The 24280-nt window shown below is 49.0% G+C and overlaps 1 protein-coding gene across 4 annotated transcripts in view; it reads left to right on the forward strand.

Annotated features, from left to right (window-relative positions):
• The window catches only part of PFKM (phosphofructokinase, muscle), a 41899-nt gene extending 18412 nt beyond the window's left edge, over positions 1-23487 (forward strand). For 3 of the 4 annotated variants that reach the window (XM_029204447.1, XM_029204445.1, XM_029204444.1), the window contains 22 exons: positions 1119-1211; positions 8743-8816; positions 9675-9752; positions 11383-11572; positions 11801-11966; positions 12732-12776; positions 13197-13305; positions 13418-13513; positions 13774-13866; positions 14450-14575; positions 15662-15726; positions 16248-16311; positions 17050-17199; positions 18298-18368; positions 18724-18811; positions 18893-19045; positions 19542-19706; positions 20687-20748; positions 20972-21083; positions 22399-22498; positions 22578-22683; positions 22925-23487. In XM_029204447.1, coding sequence (XP_029060280.1) covers positions 1119-1211; positions 8743-8816; positions 9675-9752; positions 11383-11572; positions 11801-11966; positions 12732-12776; positions 13197-13305; positions 13418-13513; positions 13774-13866; positions 14450-14575; positions 15662-15726; positions 16248-16311; positions 17050-17199; positions 18298-18368; positions 18724-18811; positions 18893-19045; positions 19542-19706; positions 20687-20748; positions 20972-21083; positions 22399-22498; positions 22578-22683; positions 22925-23069 — 2351 coding nt within the window. In that variant the 3' untranslated portion in view covers positions 23070-23487. Of the gene's footprint in view, positions 1-1118; positions 1212-8742; positions 8817-9674; positions 9753-11382; positions 11573-11800; positions 11967-12547; positions 12647-12731; positions 12777-13196; positions 13306-13417; positions 13514-13773; positions 13867-14449; positions 14576-15661; positions 15727-16247; positions 16312-17049; positions 17200-18297; positions 18369-18723; positions 18812-18892; positions 19046-19541; positions 19707-20686; positions 20749-20971; positions 21084-22398; positions 22499-22577; positions 22684-22924 lie in introns of those variants that run through there. The other variant, XM_029204446.1, reaches the window with a different exon arrangement.
• The last annotated feature ends 793 nt before the right edge of the window (positions 23488-24280 follow it).

The raw sequence follows: 24280 nt of genomic DNA on the forward strand, positions 1-24280 counted from the left end.
CGTGTGAATGAATCCTCCCTCCACCGAGGCCTCAGGGGCCTATGACCTTCCCATGGAGGTTTATTTTGTGTCTCAAATAGAGTGGAGAAGGGAAGCACAAGCAGAGGGAGACCAGCTATTGTAGTAAGCAATTCAGGTGGAAAGGGGCAATGAGGACAGAAAGGAAGAGAAGGATAAGGGAAGATAATAAGAAGGAAGAATAATAGGGTTTGGTAACCATTTTGATTCTGAGAGTAAAGAGGAGATAAATTTAAAAAATAACAGATTTTAGCCCGGATAACTGGGAGAGTGATGATTCCATTGGCATTTTTATGGATACAAAAGTAGGTCTTTTGTTTTCCTTTGAGAGAGAGAAGCCCTAAAGACAAAAATATGAAGGTGTTCACATGTCACGTGTACATATCTGTGTATATGTGGCAGTGATTTTGTGTTACTCTTCCCATTTGATAGTATTTAGTGTGAGGAACAAGGCCTGAAGATAAAGGATCAAGAGATGCTTAGGAGGCAGAGACCCTGAGAGGGATGGGAAAAGCCAGAGAAAGTCCCTAACCACTCCTGAGCCTGAACCATTATTTTGCCCGAGCTCCAATGTGCCTCTATAACCTCAAACTCCTGTTCTAGCTTAGCCCAATTCCATCACACCAGACCCTAATCTTCACCATAACCCACCCTGCCCTTGCTTTTCTGCTTCCACTTTGCTAGTTTTCAGTGCCCCAAGCCTCATCTGATTCCTATCCACTGCAACAGCCCTTCCCTTCATTAAAAGGGAGGAATCTTTGAGGCTAACTTAACTTTTTCCTTTCTCATTTCTGTTCAGTCACCCACCCTTCTCCTTGACCTTAGCGCATTCTCCAAATAGGCTCCAATTGGGGTGGGAGGGATTAGCGAGGATTTTTGCAGTCTTGGGCTTGATTTCTGTGACATTTCAGCTTGTCACTCTGTGGGGTGTGGCTCTCTTCTGGAGGAAGTCCAAAGCTCCCAGGCTGCAAAGCTCAGACTCAGTGTAGTGGGAGAACCTGACTGAGGTGGCTGTAGCCAGTCTAACAGAGCCATCATTCCCTGAGCTCATAGCACCTTGATCCCGCTGTGTCTTAACTGGCCATTCTCTTGAATTCTAGAGTGGATCATGACCCATGAAGAGCACCATGCAGCCAAAACCCTGGGGGTTGGCAAAGCCATCGCCGTGTTAACCTCCGGTGGCGATGCCCAAGGTAAGGAGGAGGGCCCAGCTTGGGGGGAGACGAAAGCCGTGGCTTGGAGGCTGCCTTGAATTTCCTCACTTCCCTAGCCTGTAGAACAGAACTACCCTCCTGAAGATCCTCCTGCTGTAGATTCACACTGGAATCTTGGGCTTCCCTAAAACTCTGTTAGATCTAAGTCCACAAGTGCTTTTGGATTTCATTTGCTCTACTTTTATTTACTTAAGTCTCCATAAATCATCTTTCCAAGTTTCTCTGAAGATTTGGGACCATTTGGTCCTTTGGTACCTAGAAAACTGGTGTTTTCTCAAGCAACATTGGAAAGAAATAGACTAAAGAGATAAAATTGTTGAGGGGGCAGTAGGTGGATTCACTTCAAGTACGTTGGAAATGATGGGGAAAGGAGGAGATTTGGCATTGGTATTTGGTGGGCCCTAGTGAATCTTAAGGTACCAGTTCTGATGTCTGCAGAGCTCCTGCACTGTCCAGGGTTAGGTGCCTCACTCTTACAGCACAGTTCCTTCTACTAGGCACACTTCTGCATCATACTGTCATTCTCTGGCCTTTCTTCCCCTTCCATTCCTTTAACCCTTGAACAGACGGAAACAGCAGCAGTTAATCAGTACATATCCAAGGGGGTGGGGCAGAAAGCAAAGCCAGAGAGAACCCGTCTCTGGGTTGAGTCCAAGAAACCTAGGAGTCAGAAATATCAGGTATATGGAAAGATGAAGTGGCAGATAGGGGATGTGGTGTTTTTTTCTCAATTTATTATTTATTTATTTATTTATTTATTTTTACTGTTTTCCCTCTTTGATGTACGTTCTTGTATATCGTAATTTGTGATGTGTTGAAGAGAGGCAGAATTTCTTTGAAAGGGATACTAGGACATGGAGACTGTGATGAGGAAAAGAGAGAAAGAAGGGGATCTCAGCTAGCCTCCCCTTCCCTCTGCTCCACTCTCCCTAGGCTTTCCTAGACTTTGTGTCAAGCACCCACTTTGTATAGTGCCCTGTCCTGTGTGTTGTGGAGAAGTTGATTTCCTTCGGGAACTTTAATGAGGAAAGATATCATACATTACTAGAATTCTTACGTAAGGCACATAAATAAAAATAATCAAGTGTGTCTTAACCAAGTAGAATCCACTTACGTAATGAAATGATAGGCGTTGGTTGGATTAACCAGGGAAAAGTTCATGAAAAAGATAGATTTCAAGAAACTGAACTCTTCATTTAAGTAAAGTGCTTAGAATAGTACATGATGCAATAAATGCATTACTAATTAAATAAAAAGTGAATTGTTGAGCACCTGCTGTGTGCCAAACAGGATGGCAGGCACTAAGGCTACATCAGTGGAAGAGTCACACACCATCTTTGCTCTGCTGACCCTTCTTATTAGTATATTCGTTAAGCTAGACTTTAAGTATATTTTAAACTAATGTTTATAACTGTGTTATGTATTATGAACAGGAGAACGCTCTAATGAGGAAACAGGAAGGAGGGCACAGAGGCCTGAGTCTAGGAATAGGAGCCAGATTAGGAATGCAGAGCCCTCCTGGAGGCTGTAGAGACTGCTGACCTGGCTTCTGTTGCTTCTCTCTCCTCTCCTGGAAAGAATCCCATGCCAATAATGAGTTCTTCAACAGGAACTCTGAGTGTTGATCCTAAAACCTTGGTAGGATGGCCTGTGGAATTGGATTGTCAGATTAGGGGAAGTGAGAGCCTGCTAAAAATTCCAGATGAAGCACACAGAGTTCTGCATTTATGAAAAAGTAGAGCTTCCTGGAAAGGGAAAGAGGTTAAAAAAAAAAAAAAAGGTCTAAGATTTAACGTGGGTCCAAGAGCAGCAGAGCCCTCTCAGCTTCTGATCCTGAGCAGAGAGACCCTCTTATTCTAGAGATGCCCATCACCCACTTTAAGGGAAGGATCGTCTTCTGTGGAGGCAGGGGCTATTGATAAGCTCATTTCTGGAGGGTCCAGCTGGACTGACGCCTATGGGATTCTGTGACAGGCACAGTGTACCCAGGGAAACACCCCACTGTGAATCCCCATAACATCACAGGTGCATGTCAGTAGGGACTGAGCGTGGTAGAGGATGGAATTCTAGGGAGGAAGGAAGCAAAACAGAAAACTCAAAGTAGAGCTGAGAGGTCCCAACTGAGAGAGCAGCTCAAATGCAGAAGTGACCTTCCTGGAGATGGGTTTGAGGGGCCCTAGTTCTCACAGGGAAAGGGCACAGAAAGGTTTTTCCCTAGAGGCTGTGGGACACATGGGAAAGTGAGTTTGGGCTCTGTAAGATCAAGAGGGGCCTCAGCTCTGTCATTCCCTGAACTTAGCAAGGCTAGTAACCTCTTAAAGTAGAAGAGTGGCCAGGAATCAGACATCCTGAACTCAGAAACTGGGCTGATTGGATACCAAATCCTAACTCCCTTTCCAGCCCAGAAGTGGTCCAGTCCTCTTAAAACCATGCTACACTTGGCCTTATGAAATCGGCATATTCTGCTGGAGAGGGCCTCAGTCATCTACTCTATCCCTCTGTCTCCAGACAGGCAGTCCGTTCCAAATGCATGTTTATCCTATTTTTAAAGGTTCATAGGAACAGGATTCTATTCCCTCTCTGGATTGCTGTTGTAGGATTTACAATTTTTAATTGCATATCCATCAGAAAGTATAATTCACATCTAACAAATATTTGCTCCTCATGTCCTTTATTTCTTATTTAATGTTCAGTTAGGGTAGAAAGAAACTTTTCAGCAAAAAGGTAGTGACCAAGTCATACATTGTTTCTTCTTCTATCTCATATCATAGAGACCCATCACCCCTAGCTCTCCCTAAAGCCTCTTCCCAACAGGCTGTAATTGGAGACTCCAAAGTATGTGCGTCTGATGCTCTCCAGAGCCCCTCCTGGCTGTACCCAGAATACCCACTGGATGGTGCCTGTAATCTTATCCTTCATCTTGCTTCTAATAAGTCAGACAGCTGCTCATAGAGGGTTATTTAGGGCAACATGGAGCAGCCAAAGACTGGCCTGGGACCAGAAGAGGCCAGTGATGTTAAGTAGGAGAGCCCAAAGAATTCCTGGGGGAGCTTCCCTGGTGGCGCAGTGGTTGGGGGTCCGCCTGCCGATGCAGGGGACACGGGTTCGTGCCCCGGTCCGGGAAGATCCCACATGCCGCGGAGCGGCTGGGCCCATGAGCCATGGCTGCTGAGCCTGCGCGTCTGGAGCCTGTGCTCCGCGGTAGGAGAGGCCACAACAGTGAGAGGCCCGCGAACCGCAAAAAAAAAAAAAAAAGAATTGCTGGGACTTTCTAGTGTAAGCTATCTATACAGCCCAGTCTGTGATTTCTAGGGAACTAGGGGTTTGAGACACAGGCACAGAGGCACAAAAGGGGTCCTAAAACTCGATTTCTAGGGAAACACTCAGATATCCAATTCAGAGGCAGGAAGGATGACCTCTGGAGGTTGATATGGTTGAAGTGAGAAGGCAGAGGGAGGAGAAAAGAGAATCTTCTTATGGGATTTCTCTTCTGCCCAATGGATTTGGATATTTCCTGTCCACCATCTGTTGTTTGCTTTACACTTAAAACCTTTTAAGTGATTTGTTTTCTTTAAATGTTTTCTCCCCTACTCTTGCTCACCTACGGAGCAGGAAACAGCATTCCAGCTTATATGTTTCAGAAGGTTTTTTCCTTACTTCTTAAGATTACAGATTTATACTCCGGGACTCCAGGTATCTGAAAGAGAATTCCATAGGCCTTGTGAAAGTCTAGAAAATAGATAAACAAACAATAGTTTCGTATCTGTTCTGATCTTTTTAAGTTGAGTTTATTCATCTTTCCTAAAGCACTGATGGCTTTATGTTGACTCTAACCTTTTCATACACACAGGCTTTTCCTAAAGCTTCTGAGAAGCCCCCTTCCTTTACAGATTTTTGTTTTGATTCGTTTAAGTCCTTCAATTAGACTTCTAGACTTCATGGGGCTTTGCCTTAGTGATGTCATAAGTAAGTTTTCTTTTTTTTTTTTTAACATCTTTATTGGAGTATAATTGCTTTACAATGGTGTGTTAGTTTCTGCTTTATAACAAAGTGAATCAGCTATACATATACATATATCCCCATGTCCCCTCCCTCTTGCGTCTCCCTCCCATCCTCCCTATCCCACCCCGCTAGGTCGTCACAAAGCACGGAGCTGATCTCCCTGTGCTATGCGGCTGCTTCCCACTAGCTATCAATTTTATGTTTAGTAGTGTATATATGTCCATGCCACTCTCTTCACTTCGTCCCAGCTTACCCTTCCCCCTCCCTGTGTCCTCAAATCCATTCTCTACGTCTGCGTCTTTATTCCTGTCCTGCCCCTAGGTTCTTCAGAACCTTCTTTTTTTCTTTTTTAAGATTCCATATATATGTGTTAGCATACAGTATCTGTTTTTCTCTTTCTGACTTACTTCACTCTGTATGAGGTAAGTTTTGACATCATTGCTCACCAATGGCCTCTTGTTGGCAAGCCCAACCTTCTCGTCCTCACCTTAGATCAATTATCAGATGCATTTGGCAATGTTCCCACTTCTTGAAACTGTCTCCTTTGGCTTCCAAGACATTGCTAAGTCCTGGTTCTCCTCTTGCCTTTCTTGCTAGTTAATTTTCATCATGGAACCCCTGTTAGTTTTCATCATGTTAGTTTTAGTTTTAGTTTAATGTTAGTTAGTGTTAGTGTTAGTTTTCATCATGGAACTACTCTTTCTCTGCCCATTCCTTCAAGGTTGGTTTTCCTCAGGGTTCCATTCCTTGCCCTTTTCTCTTCTAATTTTACATATTTTCTTGAGGCAGTCTCTTCCAACTCCACATCAATGTTCCACAAGAACTTCAAACTCAACAGATCCAAATATAAATATATCACCCCCACCCCTACCTTCCCGAACCAAAAGCCGCCTCTGCTCAGTTAACTGCACCACCGTTTTCCCCGTGGCCTAAGCCAGTCACGGGACATCTCCTCCTTCCTCTCCAACACCTTGAAATCTAATCACATGGCCGATTAGATGGAAGTCCTGTTGCTTCTGTTTCCTAGGCGTCTCTTGTCCAATATCTCTGTTTTTTCCTAAATGCCACTCTCCCAGTCTAGGCCCTCATCGTTTTTGTCTAGGCTGCCATCTAACCCTAGTGTCACCTCTTTCATTCTGTCTTTCACATTGCTGCCAGAGTGATCTTTCTGATACTTAAATCTCATCATGTCCCACTGCTCTCAAAGTTCTTCAAAGATTCTCTGTTGCTTGCAACGTTTTTTTAAGGTGACAGACCCCTTTAAGAATCAAGTGAGGGACTTTCCTGGTGGTCCAGTGGTTAAGACTCCATACTTCTACTGAAGGGGCTGCAGGTTTGATCCCAGGTCCGGCGGGGAACTAGGATCCCGCATGCCATGCGGTGCGGCCAAAAAAAAAAAAAAAAAAGAATCAAATGAAAGTTGTGGACCTTCTCCCAAAAGAAATGCCTGTGCCCACAAAGCTTTTCATATAGTTTCATGGGGTTCATGGATTCCCTGAAACTATCACCCATGGATCCCCAGTCAAGCCCTGGCCTTCAGAATAAAAGCCAGACTTCCTCGCTGGGCACACAGGTGCCTGCCCATCTGTGTAGCTTCATCTCGCCATCATTTTACATTTTATTCTTTATAATACTGAATTTCCTAAGGTTATTTCTTGACCCTCACCTTTATTTGTGCTATTCCTCCTGTCTATAACACTCTCCCCAAATTCATCCACCTAGCAAAAAGATTTGAAAGGAAATTATCCTTTAGGCCTCAGGACAAATGCTGTGTTTTCTGTATCACCTTCACTGGCTTCCTCCTGGCAGTGTAGATGTTCCTTTTCCTTGTCCCCGCTGCACTTTGTATAAATCCCCTCCACATGGATCCAATTTGGAATAACGCTATAATTCTTCCCAAGTCTTGAGGACCATTCCTGAGTCCTTTATCTTTGTATCCCCAGACTCTCTATCATTCCGTGATGCGTACCCAGTGCCTACATAGTGTCAGGAGCATGAGAGGTATTTAATAGATATTTGTTCAGTAAGTGAATGAACCTTCAATTTAATTTGGAGCTTGTCGCCATGTAATACCAACCTTTGTCGGCCTGCAAACAAACAAACCCCCAAAACAGGCATTCTGGTCTTTTTGATTCTATTCCATTCCAGATAGCTTTGGATAATGCAATGGTTTGTTATGGATTTTAGTCTGCTGCTGCAGACTTTTCCAGTTACTGACTTCTCTAGTGCTCACTGGTATATGATATTTCCCCAGGCAGGGTTAAGGACCCTATGAATAGATTTTAGATTGAAACAAAAATGTGTAATGTATACAGGGGTATCTGAGGGAGGGTGATTAAAGTGGTTCACAAGAAGCTGATCCATCACAGCATCACCTCCTCACATTACAAGGTAAGACAGGGTTACCAGGATCAAGACCCAGGAATGTCTCACCAGTGAGGCTGTGCTGAGCACAGTAAGCAGTGGCATCGTTTCTGCTGTGGAGGTCTTCACAACCGTGTGTTGTGTGTTGAGACAGGTCAGCTCCTCCCCATACTCTTGGGAGAGAGTTCTTGTCATTGAGTAGCTACTAGGAGAAGGATAGTGCTCACATGGGAAAAGGAGGAAAGGCTCTCCTCTCTGTTTCAGCCCTAATTGTTTCTCCCAGTGGAAACAGAATAATTGGCAGTGTGATTTGTAAGTTCGTCATACACATGTTACACACAGGGTCACAGGAGAAGATCAGTGCGGGAGAAGGAGAGCATAGAGTCTCCACAAATTCTGTCTGCACACTTGGTCACAACCTCTTCTGGTAGTTTGGGAGCCAGAGAATCTCAGTGTGTGGTGCACACTGGAACATACACCAACTCAATGACACTAAAAAAAAGCTGTGTGTGTGTGGAGACTGGGAGAATCCGCCAGCCAGTAATTGTGCTCAAGAGCAGCTTGTGAATGGTCAGGTCACTGAGCCCCAGAGAGCCATGTCTTTGTCCTGAAAAGCCTGTACAAGCTGGATACCTAGATTCAATGCAGAAGGCAAGGAAAAGCCTCGTACAGACATTGGGATTAGCATGGAGGTCAGCAGTGTTGGTTGAGACATTTAGGATTTGGATTAAAAGCTGAGCTCGTCCCAGCTCTGTGACCTCGACCTCTTTGAACTTCAGTTTCCAAATCTGTAGAATGGAGGCAACTCCAGAGCTGTGGATAGGATTAAATGAGTTGGCGATCTACAAGCGTCTAGCAGCATCTAACCCCACAATAAGCATTCAGGATTATTATCCCCCAGATTGCCCTGGCAAGGAAAGGTCTTAGGAAAGATGGGGTTTGGGGGGGCAGGGGAGAGGAATGGAGGTAACTTGTGCTATATTAACATTGAATGAAGTAATTCAGTGTTAGTGGTGAGACCAGAAGAGTTGGATGAGAGGATTCTAGATTCAGAGAAAAGCCTTAGAAAAGGACTGTCTCAGATCCTAGAGTCCAGGGCTGCTTTTCTTAGGATAACCTCTCTCTGACACTTTCCTCCTTGCAGGTATGAATGCTGCTGTCAGGGCTGTGGTTCGAGTTGGCATCTATACTGGTGCCCGTGTCTTCTTTGTCCATGAGGTTGGTTCTCTGCTCTGCTCCCCATTGTTCTCTCTCTGGTTTCTCCTTCCCCTCCCCACCCTCTTTCCTTACCTCCCAGTTACGTTGCTGTGTCTGGTTAGTCTCGGTTCCCTGTCTTCACAAGTCACCCCTCCCCACTCGGGGCTCCAGTAATGACGGTGGGTCCCAGGGATCTGCAGGCTGGGTCCTCGTGTTGCCTATTCGATTTAAAGTAAGAAGTAGCTCTGTCCTCCCTTTACTTCCCCCAAGAGAAGAGAAGGTGAAATGCGTTAGTATTTCACAGCAAATTCAATACATCCAGAGACAGAGCCCTAGGAGGGACAGAGCCCTAGAGTCCCACTGTGTTTCTGCAGTTTGCCTTACTTTCTGAGGTTCTAAGTCCTCTTTGGTTCCCTCCTCTCCTTTTCCTCTCATCCTTTATCCACTCTTCTTTCCATAAGGTCTGTCTGCCTTTCTTCTCTCAAACGTTATAGTCTCTTATCTTTTCAAGTCACATTTATCTCCCTTCCTCCTTCCAACATACCCTTCTTTTCTTCCTCCATTGTTGGTTATCAAAACCATCTGTCATCTAGTTCCCCTGGGAGGAAATGGGATGAACCAAAAATAAGAGGAATCAAGATCAAATATTAGGAAGGGCATTCTGATGTTTAGAGAATGAGAGAAACTAGAAGAGGGTATTGAAAAAGCTGACGTCTCCTTCCTTGGACTGTGTTATTCTCAGGAGCACCCAGGCGTCAGTAATGGGAGGCGGGATGGGTGACTTGATTCTCAGAGAACTTCTTCCCAGGGACTTGGTCTTAATCCTGGGGGTTTGGGGGAAGCCTAGCAGAGGCTGAATGGGTGTAATGTACCCCACAGGGTTATCAAGGCCTGGTGGATGGTGGAGATAACATCAGGGAAGCCACCTGGGAGAGTGTTTCAATGATGCTTCAGCTGGTATGTTCCAGAGGATTCCTGTCCCGTGTTTGTCCTGTTCTTGTCTCACCCCTACTTGGATTGGGGCTCGTGGTTTCCTGAATTCCCTGCCATGTGGTTTGATAAGAAGGGATTCTGTGACCAGAGAGGGGCTATGTTTGTCCTTTACTCTTTACGTTTGAAAACATCACCCTGGTTTCCTGGGGCGGGATGGAGGATTGGGGGTGTGATCACAGGACACTTTGCTCTTTATAGAAAGGTCAGAGGCAAGACTTGAGGAACTGGCACGTAACAGGTCCTGCTCTGGGGTCACAGGGAAGGTCAGGCCCTGAAAATAACCTCATCAGAGGACTGGAGCCAGAGCCAGAGTAGAGCTGAAGTTTGCCAGTCCTCATGTGATGGCGATGAGGTGACCTGATACCAAACCTTTTAAGGAAGGAAGGAACCGAGAGAGCGTTTTAGAGTTTAAAGAAGAATCTAAGATGATTTCTATTGTATCCACAGCCCTTTTTGCTACTTTCTCTACGTCATTCTATGCTCATCTTCTGATTTACTGAAAAATCTGCACATTACATTTGTATCCTCATTCTTTACCTCAATCCCCTAAAAAAAATAATCCATGGGAAGAAATTTAATGAGCAGCACTTTGTGAAGGTTTTATACAGGCAATGGTGCCTTCATAAAGTGGTCTGAGAATGAGCCAGGATTGTCCATCAATACCCCCGAAGTCATGGATGCCAGGAGTTCATATGATTTGTGAAAACCCTAAGTGTACTTTCCTCTCTTGGGGCGTCTACAAGCTCCTGGGGATTTAGGGCTTTCCATATTCAGAGCGGGTTTTTCCTGTGAATGCCTGGGTCTTGTGGCTCCTCCCACTAGCACACAGATCCCCAGGCGCAAAGGGGAAAGGATTAGCGGTGCCTTGTCCCTGTTGAAGTCACTGCTGCTGCTTCTTACACGTCTAAGATGAGAAAGATGGAGATTATTTCAGAAGCCTACAGATACATGTGTATTCCTAGGTCTCTTTAGGACAGTCACAGTGACAAAGCCTTCAGTGGAATGGGCCCATCTTAGCAGTCTTCTAAGAAGTGTAGCAGAACATGGGAATGACCCTGTGATACTTCAGCCAGCACCATCTCGCCTTCCTTTAGAAGGGGCCAGAAACAAAACAAAACAAAACAAAAACCAACTCAGTGAACTACAAGGAGGTTAAAAACAGGGAAAGCTCTGGGTAGGCCCATGCAAACCAAGCTGAAAATTAAGATAAAGTGAACAATCTTGAATGCAGTCAGAGGAGTTAGGCAGATGAAGTAGAAACGTGTCCGAGGCAATCAAGACTCGCATGTCTTCTATCAATGGCTAAGCTTGTACAATCATGTACCCTCAGACAACAGAGTTAAACGTCAGTATTCGTGACTCCGGAATTTGAAACTCACGTGAACTTCATTCATCCTTTTCATGAAGAATAAAACTTTAAAACCACACACACACAAAAGAAGGGGCCAGTGACTGTTCAGGATGTCAGGGAACTTCCTAGGGAGCCACGTGGTGATGCCAGCCCATCACAGTGTTGGGATAGGGCAATCTTAGCGTGTTGAGCCCAAATTTGGCCGCGTCACCTGGGGAGCTGACTCCCACCTCTTCCCCAAAGGGAGGCACGGTGATTGGAAGCGCCCGGTGCAAGGACTTTCGGGAACGAGAGGGCCGGCTCCGAGCTGCCCACAACCTGGTGAAGCGCGGGATCACCAACCTGTGCGTCATTGGGGGTGACGGCAGCCTCACCGGGGCCGACACCTTCCGCTCTGAGTGGAGTGACTTGTTGAGCGACCTCCAGAAATCAGGTGAGACGTTGCTCTCGTGAGTGTGGTTTCTGCGTATGGGCACACACACCCGCCTTTCCCTCCCATGGAAGAAAATTGTTGCCCAGACACAGAGGGCCGTCTTTGCCCTCTTTTATCTGCCATTGTCAACAGCTGCCATTGGCTGCAGCCCCTTTCCTCTCCAGTCACCTGCTCCCTAGCATGCCAGGGACCTCACCCAGTGCCTCCTGCTTTGCTTCCCCTTGTCAGGTAAGATCACAGCGGAGGAGGCTGCAAAGTCCAGGTACCTGAACATTGTGGGTCTGGTTGGCTCAATTGACAACGACTTTTGCGGCACTGACATGACCATTGGCACTGACTCTGCCCTGCACCGGATCATGGAGATTGTAGATGCCATCACCACTACCGCTCAGAGGTGAGGGCCCAGTGGGAGGAGGCGTGGGAGGGTGGCGCTGGGACAGACCAACCAGCTGGGGACTAGAGAAGATGAAAGTGCTTGAGCTATGGTGACTACAGTGACCAGTTTTCTGGGACCAGAACATTGTTTTTAACTAAAAATTATCCCTAGAGCACTGAATTGCACTGCTCTATAGATTCCATAAGACTTGCCTCTGGCCACTATCTACCCACTGTCCAAATGTGTCGCTCTGAGGTCTTTAATACCTGTGCGGTCTCCTAAATGATTAAAAATGATTTGTCTAAATGATTTGTCTCCAGACTGAGACAAATCCAGGGAACCCCAAACCTTTCCAACCGTGTCACAGAGATAGTAGTGGCCATTACGCCGCTGCTCAGAAGGGCAGGGACTCGGGAAGCAGTGCAGGAGAATGGGAGGGCGGTGCAGGTGACAGTCTCCTGCAGGTTGGTCCTGGAGGATTCAAGCTTAGTGGAGTCCTCCCTCCAATTCTTTTCCCTTCGCTCCTTCCCTTCCCAGGCCCCCTCCTTCCCAGGCACAGAGCCTCAGTACTGTCACCTTTTTCTGTGGTGTTTTCTCAGGCCTGGGACACCCTGTGGCTAAAGTGTTTACCCTGCGTCTTCCAAGTGTCTCAGGAGACCTGCTAGAAAGCCCACGGCGTAAATGCATCTCGCCGAGAGGTTCCTTGGCCTCAGTGTGGGTGGGGGCTTGGTCCTGGCCGTAGGGCCACTTGGACTGTGCAAGCCCTATGTCTGTCTCTTACAGCCACCAGAGGACGTTTGTGTTAGAAGTGATGGGCCGGCACTGTGGGTAAGATCCCCCACCTTGACTCGTTTATGCCATGGACCAGGCAATAGCCCTTTCCTCTTCCCCGGGGAGTCCAGGGAGGCCTCCCAGTGGTGGCAGATTGGAGGTGTACACACTCCTCTTGGGGTGGCTGCCTTTCCCCGTCTCCACCCAGCCTCCCTTACATCCCACACATGCACGTGTGAAAGAGCAGACAGCGCTCTGAGATGGGGAGCCGCTGTGGCAGGTGAGCGTGGATAGAGGGGCTCTTCAGGGACAGAATCCCGCTGATTAGCGGAACCAGTGGGGCTCTTCCCCTCACCCCAAGAATGAAACGGGGCTCCTCAGACCTTTCACTGGCTATGGGACTAGGCCTTGTCAGGAACGGGAGAGGCTGTTGGTAGAGCGTAGCTGCTGGCGCGACGCTTCTGGCTCTTGTCTCAGATACCTGGCCCTTGTCACCTCTCTGTCCTGTGGGGCCGACTGGGTGTTTATTCCTGAGTGTCCGCCAGATGATGACTGGGAGGAGCACCTGTGTCGCCGGCTCAGCGAGGTACCGGCGCCTTATTTCGCCCTTTGAAACCCCTCGCCCTGCTCTGCTGCTGATCCCTTTCCTGTCCAGCAGTTTCATAACACTGACCATGTTTTCCTTTGTTCTTGACCAGACAAGGAACCGTGGTTCTCGTCTCAACATCATCATTGTGGCTGAGGGTGCAATTGACAGGAACGGGAAACCAATCAGCTCAGAAGACATCAAAAATGTTAGTATGAATGGAGCCACAGAGGCCTTGACGCCTTACTCATCCTGGCCCCACTGCCTGGTGGTTTCTGAGTCTCCCCTGAGTCCTGAACGTCTCTCCCCAGCTTTCCTGCCCCCTGGTTTCCTCCCACCTAGGAATCATTACAAGATAAGAGGCTAAGTCATCCTTGGTTTATCTAGGTCCCTGCTTGTTTAGGGACCTTGACTTTAAGTCTAGGTCCTTGACTCTGTATCTCTCTGCCCCTCCCTTGATCCCTTCAGCTGGTGGTCAAGCGTCTGGGATATGATACCCGGGTCACCGTCTTGGGGCATGTGCAGCGGGGTGGGACACCGTCGGCCTTTGACAGAATCCTGGTAAGTCATGGGGCTCTGGGGCCCTCACCATGGAACCCTCAACCTGCTGTCCTTTCCCAGCAGGACAGTGCTTCACCAGCACAGGGGCTTCAACCGTTGCTCATGCCACCCTGCCACCAGACTCTGGACTGCAGTGGCCCTTGACCCATTCCCATGTGCTCAAGAGTTCTCTTTTGTTGCAGAAAATGTTGGGAAACGATATGCTCCCCTAAGGTCTGATATCTTAGAGCTTTGAGCATGAGTGAAAGTATTAAGATCTAACCTCAGATACTCAGTTTGTACCCTCTTATCCTACTTTCATCAGGAAGGGAATATTATTCAGCACCAGTAATCCCCTTGATTACTATAGTGGATATGTTTCTCTGGAACCAGGTAGAATCCTTGGGGTTCAGGTGGCAAAAGGATGAAGAGTCATCAAGCTTTAGACAAAATCTGGGTCAGGAGGTAAAGCCCAGTGAGTTCTTGGCCACAGTCCTTAAATGCGGAACTCAACTCGTGATTTGGAAAGGGCCTTGAATGCCCAGGTTCTCTAGGCCAAGACTAGATGGAGAGGCTTGAACCAGACTGTCTCTGCTCCCTGCAGGGCAGCAGGATGGGTGTGGAAGCAGTGATGGCACTCTTGGAGGGGACCCCGGACACCCCAGCCTGTGTGGTGAGCCTCTCTGGTAACCAGGCTGTGCGCCTGCCCCTCATGGAGTGTGTCCAGGTGGTGAGTACTGACCCCAACCTGCCTTCCTGCCAGCCCCAAACCCGTCTCTGAGCTAGAGCTAATGGGGAAAGAGAGTAGCTGCCGAGGCTACCAGGGCGGGGGCGGGTGGAGAGGTGGCGCAGCACAGGAAGAGGCATGTGGGGAAGGCAAACGATGGGCTTTGTGCAGGAGCTGTCACCTGTCTAACTAAGCCTCAGTTTTCCCATCCTCCAGATGTTGCTAAAGACGATGCGAAACTCTGCATCCTACCTAGTAATGAGACCCATGCAGTCTCTCTCCAAACTTATTAAAAGCAGGGGAATACTATTAAGGTCTGGCTGGCTAGCTTATCCCTCTCTGATTTCTCCCTGGAACATGTTTCTCTGAACCAATATGAGGTTACTAAGAAACACTCACCCCGAGGGTGAGTATAAGGACTGGAGAGAAGGCATGTACATGGTCTGGAAGATGCTCAGTGCCCAGGAAGTGGTGGCTCTAGTTACGGGGGAATCGCTCCTCTGATACCACAGGGCAGATGCTGCGGCTGGAAGCCCAGGTGTCCGGTTGATTCTCAGGCCTGGCTCTCCGTCTCCTGGCTGCTTCTCTCTGAGACTTGGGAGTCCTAATGACCTACAGCCCAGACAAGCTCCAGCCTTGCCTGGAACCGTATCTCTAGAAGTCCCAAGCTGAAGCCGTGGCTCGCGGAGCAGAAAGCAGTAGTTGGGAAGCACATGGCAGGGATCAGCCTTTCCTCCTAACTGGTTATCTGCAGGATCGTTTTATTTAGTCATTAGTTCAGAGGCTACTCTGAGGCTGGGGCCCTGGGTGTGGAATGGAGGAGGGTGCTGTCTTATCTGTGTGTACTCCTCCACTCTGCCCATCTTCGAATAAATAGGGCATAGAATCAGCCCTTTTCTTTTGCTGCTCATGACTCAGAAGATTAAGGAAAAACAAAGATACTTCTTCTGTGAAAGTTTGGGGGGCATAGAAAAGGTGGGGTACAGGATGGGCAGGATCCAGTCACAAGCCCAGAGATGAGCAGGGTCTCAGTGTGGGATGGGAATCCAGCGCTGCTAGAGTCTGACTGTTGCCGTGCTTCTCCCTCAGACCAAAGACGTGACCAAGGCCATGGATGAGAGGAGATTTGATGAAGCCTTGAAGCTGAGAGGCCGGTGAGGAAATGACCAGGAGCTCACTAGCTACAGAAATCAGATGCCAGAATGAAGCCAAAAATCGACGTAGCTCCAGACCCAAAATAGGAGCTTCTGCTTTCTCCTCTTCTTATTGTCTCTGCAACAGTTTCTTCTGAGAATTAGTTGTGAGATGACCAGGTGGCTCAGTTCAGCCCAGGGATTCTCTCCCTGGCCTTAGCCTTTCATAGTCTGTCATTTCTCTATGTGGACCCAGCTAGATCATAAGTTTCTCTAGGCGAGGGGGGAAGAGTGCTCAGGGAGTGTTTGGTGAGTTAGTGGCCTCTTTGCAGCCCCGCCCAATCCCTGCTCGGCCCCAGTTATGTCCTTAGAGGTTTGCCCTGTGGAACTTCACGCTGGGAGCAAAACTTCAGACCAGATCCCCTTGGCTGCTGGCCTTGGGGAATGGCCTGGAGACACCACCCCTCTCTCCCTCCCGCCCCCTCTCTCTCTCTCTCTCTCTCTCTCTCTCTCTCTCTCTCTCTCTCTCTGTACTTTTTTAGGAGCTTCATGAACAACTGGGAGGTATACAAGCTTCTGGCTCATGTCAGACCCCCAGTATCTAAGGTACTGGCAAGTTGCTCTCTTCCCTTATTCTCCCATTATGAAGTGCTACCCTCAATCCACACAACCTACTTCTTTGCCCGCCTGTAATCTTCAGTGCTGAGTCCTAGACCCCACTAAGATAATTTTCTCTCAGTCACCCCAGATGTAAGCCCATGTTCTTAGAGTGCCCTGAAGGTCTCTGAGCCAAGACCCACATCCAGTTCAAGGCTGACAAGATAGCATGCAAGGAATGGGAAAGAAGGCTCATGTATTATTTTCTCTGGGCAAATCTGGAATAATCACATCTAAGTGTATTTGAGCCACCTCTTCCATTGGTGTAGTGGTTCTTAATATTTACCATATACCAGAATTATCTGGGTTGCTTATTAAACATGCATATTCCCCCCCCCCCCCCCCCGCCTCAGAGGGGATTCAGATCAGGGGTAGGGTTAGGAATATGCAGATTTAACAAGCTCGCTGGGTGGATCTGATACAGCAGGTGGTCCAAGGATCCCACTTTGGGAAACACCGCTCTGGAGGGTCTCCTATTCATTTTGCAGTGATACCTGGGATCAGGGAGCACAGCTTTATTTATTGATCTGTGATGAAGACTTTTGCTTCCCTCGTATGGGGGAGGGCGTTCCCTGGGGGAGGGGTGTGCTGTCAGGACCATAAGGGACTCAGAGTGTAGCTCCCCTCACTGACCTGTCCCCCCACCCCACTGCTGTCCCCCCTTTCCCCCTCTGCTTCCTTCTCCAGAGTGGCTCTTACACAGTGGCCGTGATGAACGTGGGGGCCCCGGCCGCAGGCATGAATGCCGCCGTCCGCTCCACCGTGAGAATCGGTCTCATCCAGGGCAACCGAGTGCTGGTTGTACACGACGGCTTCGAGGGCCTGGCCAGGGGTCAGGTACAGGGACACAAGGAAGGAGGGTGCTTACTTCGGGGCCAAGGAGCAGTGGTGCAGAGGATAAGCGTGGTGGCTGGCCTGCCTGTTCTCCTACCTTCCCCCATCCCGCACTGCCTTTTTCTCCTCTTGGGGTTCAAGCAGAAGTAGATACAGTAGTCCCCCCTTATCTGCTGGGGGCACATCCCCAGTGGATGCCTGAAACCACTATAGCACCAAACCCTAGGTACAGCTGATCCTGGAACAACTCGGGTTTGAATTGCATGGGCCCACTTATATGCAGAATTTTTTTTTTTTTTGGTGGGGTGGGGGGGGCCATGCTGCACGGCTTGTGCGATCTTAGTTCCCTGACCTGAACCTGGGCCCACGGCAGTGAGAGCACCGAGTCCTAACCACTGGACCGCCGGGGAAGTCCCCAGAACTTTTCAGTGGCAAATACTGCAGTACTATATGATCCGGGGTTGGTTGGATCCACGAGTGCAGAGCGGTGGATGTGAGAGCTGACTGTCAAGTTACACGTGTACTTTTGACTACGCAGAGGGTTGGCACCCGACCCCCATGCTGTTTGGGGTCAGCTGTATACTATGTGTTTTTTCTGTACTAACGGGTGGGTGGCATATACATCGTGGACACACCGGGCAAAGGGATGACCCACGTCTTGGGTGGGATGGTGCAAGATTTCATCACACCACTCAGAACAGCATGCAATTTAAAACCTGTGAATTGTTTATTTCTGGAATTTTCCATTTAATATTTTTGGACTGAGATTGACCACAGGTAACTGAAAGCTTGGCAAGTGGAATCACAGATAAAGGGGGACTACTGTATTTAATTTTAGGGCAGTGGGAACAGGCCGCTGAAGTGAACCCTTTGCAAACAATGCGTCTGATTTAATTCTCTGTCCCAGAGTTCAGCACAGGGCCTGGCGTAATCTAAGGCGCTTAAGATTTGTGAACGAGCAGAAAGGGGAGGACGTTGAGTGAGGTGGGAAAAGCTGGTGCCTGGCGTTCCTCTGTCCGGGCAGGTGGGTGTAGGGGCGGGGTCAGATCTGAAGGAGTTGTGTCAGGCCACCGGGCGGACCTGTGCAACCTTTCCCTGCAGATCGAGGAGGCTGGCTGGAGCTATGTTGGGGGCTGGACTGGCCAAGGTGGTTCTAAACTTGGAACTAAAAGGTCAGTGCATTACAGGAGCGTCTCCTCCTCGTCGCCCTGAAAGGCGGGCCTCGGCACGCGGGCGTCAGTTCATCCAGTCGGGCTCTGCCTGACCAGTGCTGTCTCTGGGTCCGCTCCCCACAAGCTCACAGTTGCCTCATGGGGGCAGACGAGCCAATCCAGACATCTCTTAGCATCTCTGGCAACTCAGAGTCCCAGCGTGTATCCTCGGACGGGGATGAGAAAGTGGGGTAGGGAAGGGGGCACAAGTTAAGAAACTATAAACAAAGTGCCTTCTAACTCTAGCGTTTCTCTCCTTCAATTTTGCTGTCTCTTCCCCAAATTCTATTCCCCTCCCCCTGCCCCAATCAACTAGAACTCTACCCAAGAAGAGCTTCGAACAGATCAGTGCCAACATCACCAAGTTCAACATTCAGGGCCTTGTCATCATCGGGGGCTTTGAGGTGAGTGCCCCCACCCCCGTTCCCCCCGCCCCCACCTTCCCTCTCCCCTCATTCCCGCCCCCGCTGCTCTCGTCTTCTCAGGCTTACACGGGGGGCCTAGAGCTGATGGAGGGCAGGAAGCAGTATGACGAGCTCTGCATCCCGTTTGTGGTCATCCCTGCCACAGTCTCCAACAACGTGCCCGGCTCGGACTTCAGCGTGGGGACCGACACGGCTCTCAACACCATCTGCATGGTGAGGGCCACCACTGCTTCCCAGCCTCTGGCCAGGACTCTAATCCCTGGACCGAGTCTGGGCCTAGAAAGTGAGCCACTTGTTTTGTACCAACCAAGTCACAGTGTTAGAGGAATGCTTCTTCAAGCCCCGGCATTTACACACACTGCCTTTAACCGTGCATATGGTGTCCATCCTCCACGCCTTGTGAGTCCTGTCACCTAGAAAGGCGTCTGTACTCTGCATATCAAATGATTTTTCCTTTCTGAGGTCCTACAGCCTAGTTCCCCTACTCCGAGCAACAGGAGGGGTAGGGACAGCTTCCTTCCAGGGGAGGAGTTCCACACTGTGCTTAGCAGACGTGCCTGCCGTCCCGGAAGGCAAGCACTCGATGAGGCGTAGGGGCCCCGCTGGCCTGGGGAGGATGTCGCTCCAGAGTTCGGTGATGGTAGGGGCCAGCAAAGTGACAAGAATCACACCCCTGACCGTGTCTTTCTATGACCTGTTGTCTTTGCAGACCTGTGACCGCATCAAGCAGTCAGCGGCAGGCACCAAGCGCCGGGTGTTTATCATTGAAACTATGGGTGGCTACTGCGGCTACCTGGCCACCATGGCGGGCCTGGCAGCCGGGGCCGATGCTGCCTATATTTTTGAGGAGCCCTTCACCATTCGAGACCTGCAGGTAGACGGCTACCCAGAGCCCCTTTCCCCGCCCCAGTCTCTCCCCACTGTCCCCATGGCGACCTAAGCTGTGAGAGCCCAAGGCGAGGACAGAGCTGATGTGTGGTCTGTGTGTGGAGTCCTAGAAGGAGCACCAGGCGGGCATTCTCTGGTGTAACCTCCTGTACGTGGCCGCTGCTCCTGTTGCCGGAGCATTTGTTTGAAGGGTGGTATGCAGCTAAGCACTTTACGTACGTTTTTGCATTTTATTTTCATAACAGACATGCAAGGGAGCTATTATCTCCATATTACAGATCAGAAAGGTTTAGTGAGGTTACAAAACCTTTCTAAACTTTGAGTAGGTGGTTTAACTGACTGAGAAAGTCACACGCCCACCCCCCACCCCCGCCAGATTTCCCCTGCTACCAAACCGGAGTCCTCATTGCATTTTTTGAGGGGATACCTTTATGATCCTCGTTTTCCAAGATCCCCGTTCATTGGAAGGAAAAAGAGCCACAAAGTGGAGGGCCGCCGGCTGAGGGAACTCCCTAATCCAAGGGCCCAGCCAACCCCTGCCCGCAGTGGAGGGTGACCTTTTCCCTCCTTCACCCCCAACGCAAAGCCCAATGAAGCGACTGCTTCTGGGTGAATCACTGCTGTACACGGACCCGGACGCAACCCGTTTAGAGACCTACACGGAGAGCAGGGTCAGCCCTCTGAGGGAGGGAGAACTGGAAACCCCTGAAGGAGCCGAAAACTGACAGTTGCCACGCTTTGTCCAACTTTCCCTCTGCCTGTTCTGCCTGTCGCATCTGGAGTCTTAATTTCAGTCTGCACTGACCTTCTTAAAGGGCTTAGGCACGGTTCAGGCCCTGGGCTGTAAATAGCCCTCTTCATGTCCCTCTCCCTCCTGCAGATGCCTGGCGGGGAAGAAGGGATCTATGAGCCTGCCCAGCCGGATCCACTCTCAGCCGGGCTTTGGATTTTCTGTTTCATTTTCAGGTGAATGTGGAACATCTGGTACAAAAGATGAAAACAACTGTGAAGAGGGGACTGGTGTTAAGGTACCTCATCCCCGGTTTGCTATTAAGTGAAGAGAAGCAATAGTCAGGCTTTGGCCCTAGTCAGACTGCATCCGTGGCTGGGACACCCTGAGGAGTCTGGATACAAATGGAGAGCGCCTGGCCGCGGGGGTAGATGGAACCGGGAGGGGCAAAGCTGACCAAGGCAGAAGGCGGGTGGAGGGACGGGGACAATGCCCGGCACAGGCTTCGGTCTCTCCTGCAGGAATGAGAAGTGCAATGAGAACTATACCACTGACTTCATCTTCAACTTGTACTCTGAGGAGGGGAAGGGCATCTTCGACAGCAGGAAGAATGTGCTCGGCCACATGCAGCAGGTGCGGAAGACACGCCATGCCCGTCACCAGACAGCCATAAATAACCCCCAAGAGTCACTGAATCTCCCAGTAGACTCCGACCCGCTGGAGGCTATCGGGGCTGCCACAGAGCGTGGGCCTGCAGGCTTTTACAGTCACAGAATCAGAAATCTTTACCTTGGAAATGGCCTTAGACATTCTGTGGTTCATCTTTATTCAGGGCAGGGTTTCTCAACCTTGGCACTCTTGCCATTTTGAGCTGGAAAATTCTTTGTGGTGGTTCTGTGTGGTGTAGGATTGCTTACTTAGCAGCATCCCTGTACTCCTACTCACTAGATGCCAGTAGCACACCCTCCTCACTTGTACGACTGAAAAAATGTCTCTAGACATTACCATATGTCCCCTGGGGGGCCAAATCGTCTCCAGTTGAGAACCACTGGTTCAGATGAAGAAAATGAGGCCACAGAGGAGAAATGCTTTTTTCAGGGTCACTAGTCAAGCTGGAATGAGGTCAAAATGAGCTGGTCCAGTGCTTTCGCCACCATAGCATGCTGCCTTTTGTGGGGAACCTGTGAGATGAGTACAGGCACCTTGCTAGGGTTGGGCTCCGTCTCTGGAGTTTCAAGGGGAAAGGAATCCCTTTCTATCACCCACATTCAATCCCCACCCAAGGCAGGCCTCACTCACAGATGACACTAGTGGTCTGAGGCCTACCCCATCCCAAATGTCCCCACAGATGCCTCTTAAGCATTGACCTTCGACCTTTCTATACCCACAGATGAGTTCACATTATCTCAGTTTGAATGGGCTTAGCAGCTCCTGCAGGAATGGGGTACCATTGGATAAAGTATGACGACCTATTTTCTGTTTTTCCTTCCTTCCCATTTTCCCACTTCTGCTTTGTTCAGAGAAACTCTGCACCATGTTTTATATTATTCTGAGGTGCTACCAAGAGCATCCAAATTGGGTCACAAGGAACACTTGTGTCATCGATGATGGTGACTGACAGAAGCTGCTAAGCTAATGAGGGGCAGGGAATTGACTGAATGGCCAGTAAGACTAGAAGGAAATGAACAGGGTCATGCAGCTACGGAGCTGGAAGAGGCGACTGTGAGACCAGTCATCCCCTTGTACCGATTAGTTACTCTGAAGTCTGATGACCGGCCAAATACACCAGGCCAGCTTGCCCTGGCTCCCGGCCCTGCTTCAGGATTTCCTTTCACAGTTAGACTTCCGGATTCCTCTTTCTGGTTATAAACTTTCCTCTGTGTATTCCCATCTCTCTGCCACTTCATTAGAGTCCTTCCCCGTGTAATTTTTATGATTCTTTTTCCAGGGTGGGAGCCCAACTCCATTTGACAGGAATTTTGCCACTAAGATGGGTGCAAAGGCTATGAACTGGATGTCTGGGAAAATCAAAGAGAGTTACCGTAATGGTAGGTGGGGTAAGAGGGTGAGCCCCCTTCCTAGAAGCTGGTTCCCAGTATAGAAGCTGACTGACCATCCCTGTTGCAGGGCGGATCTTTGCCAATACCCCAGACTCGGGCTGTGTTCTGGGGATGCGTAAGAGGGCCCTGGTCTTTCAACCCGTGACTGAGCTGAAGGAACAGACAGATTTTGAGTGAGTACCTCTACCTCCTGCGGTGGTTCCCTCCCCGGTAGTTTCGAGATCTACCCTTCCCAAGCTACTCACCTTCTTCAGTCCTTTTCTTTTAGGAGTAACACCTGTAGTCGTACTTACTTCAGATCTGATGCCCAGGCCCCAAATGCAGCCTCTTCTGCTCAACTTCTTCCCATAGGCTTTGATAGAAGTTGATTGGGGTGCTAAAGATTAAATCATCATCTACTTCGTTCCTCTGTAGGCACCGCATCCCCAAGGAACAGTGGTGGCTGAAGCTGAGGCCCATCCTCAAAATCCTAGCCAAGTATGAGATTGACTTGGATACCTCAGAGCACGCCCACTTTGAGCACGTCAGTCGGAAGCGGTCCGGAGAAGCTACCATCTAAACCTCTTTGCAGTGAGAGGAACGGATCGTCTGATCATGGTCAGCTCACCCTGATAGATCCAAGTCCATGCGTTCTCAAGTGTTTCAGCTCAGCTCACTTTCAATTAGGTTTCCTTTTATTCTGTAACTGCAGCCATGGTCAGCTCTGGCCAGGGAGCTGGGGCAGGGGGCAAGTAAGCGTAAGCTCCTTGTAGTTAGAATTTATCCTGACTTCTACCCCAGCTTCATGTGTCACACGAGGCTGGGCTCCTCTAGTGCTACTGCTCCATTTCAGTTACTCGGTTAGAATTTTCCTAAAAATAAGCTTTATTTATTTCTTTGTGATAACAAAGTCTTGGTTCCTCTACTACATTTATGACAGTGACAAACCATAACTACACTAATAAATGCCAACTGGTCACTGTGCTTTTGGTTCTCCTGTTACCATCTTCACAAGTGCATTCCTGTCAGCCTCAAGCACCAGATTCTGCCCAGCGGACACCTAGGAAAATGCAGCCCACGCGCTAACCCCATGTACTTCTCTCTGTTCTTGGACATCTCTTGACTCTGTACACAGGGTCCTAAAACACAGGACACTGTCCTTATCCTCATCCCGCAACTAGTCCCTCCTGCGTCCTCTGCAGCCAACAGGACGCTCCCGTCTTCCTTAAGCATGAAGTTGTGTTTCACCTCTTGATCATCTACCCATTACCCAGCGTTGCTATTTTCCAGCCATCCCCCAATCTCTACTCTTCCTCTGACAATACAGGGTTCTTCCTTCTCAACTTTTCCCCTGTGCTTCTTCCTCGATGAAAGCCAGACACCATCGGTGGGGAGACAGGTACATCTTGAATGCCTGGGAAATAGAGACACCCAGTCCTGGACCTAGTTTGGTGGGTGGTTGAAATACTGATTAGGAAAATTGTCAGTTCTTATTCAGCTCAATTTGTTTTCTGTCCCATACTGCCTCATGGGCAAGTATCCATGTAATACAGTTGGTTCTTAGGATTGGGACTACAGACTGTTCCCCCAGTTGATAGGATGCTTCCCTGTCAATGCCAGGCTTGAGATTAGTCTCCAATAATCAGATCCTGGCTCTTGGCACAAGTGTACATATTCCTCCCAACCTACACAGTTTCCTCGCTTGCTTGCTGAAGCAGGACGGAAGTCTGAGGTTTTACAAGGGATGGAGGAAAGGATTATCTGTAGTACTTCACTTTTGCTGGCTGTCCA

This window comes from Monodon monoceros, unplaced genomic scaffold (assembly GCF_005190385.1).
Source record: "Monodon monoceros isolate NGI ecotype Baffin Bay Population unplaced genomic scaffold, NGI_Narwhal_1 Super_Scaffold_6, whole genome shotgun sequence".
Taxonomy (NCBI): Eukaryota; Metazoa; Chordata; class Mammalia; order Artiodactyla; family Monodontidae; genus Monodon; species Monodon monoceros.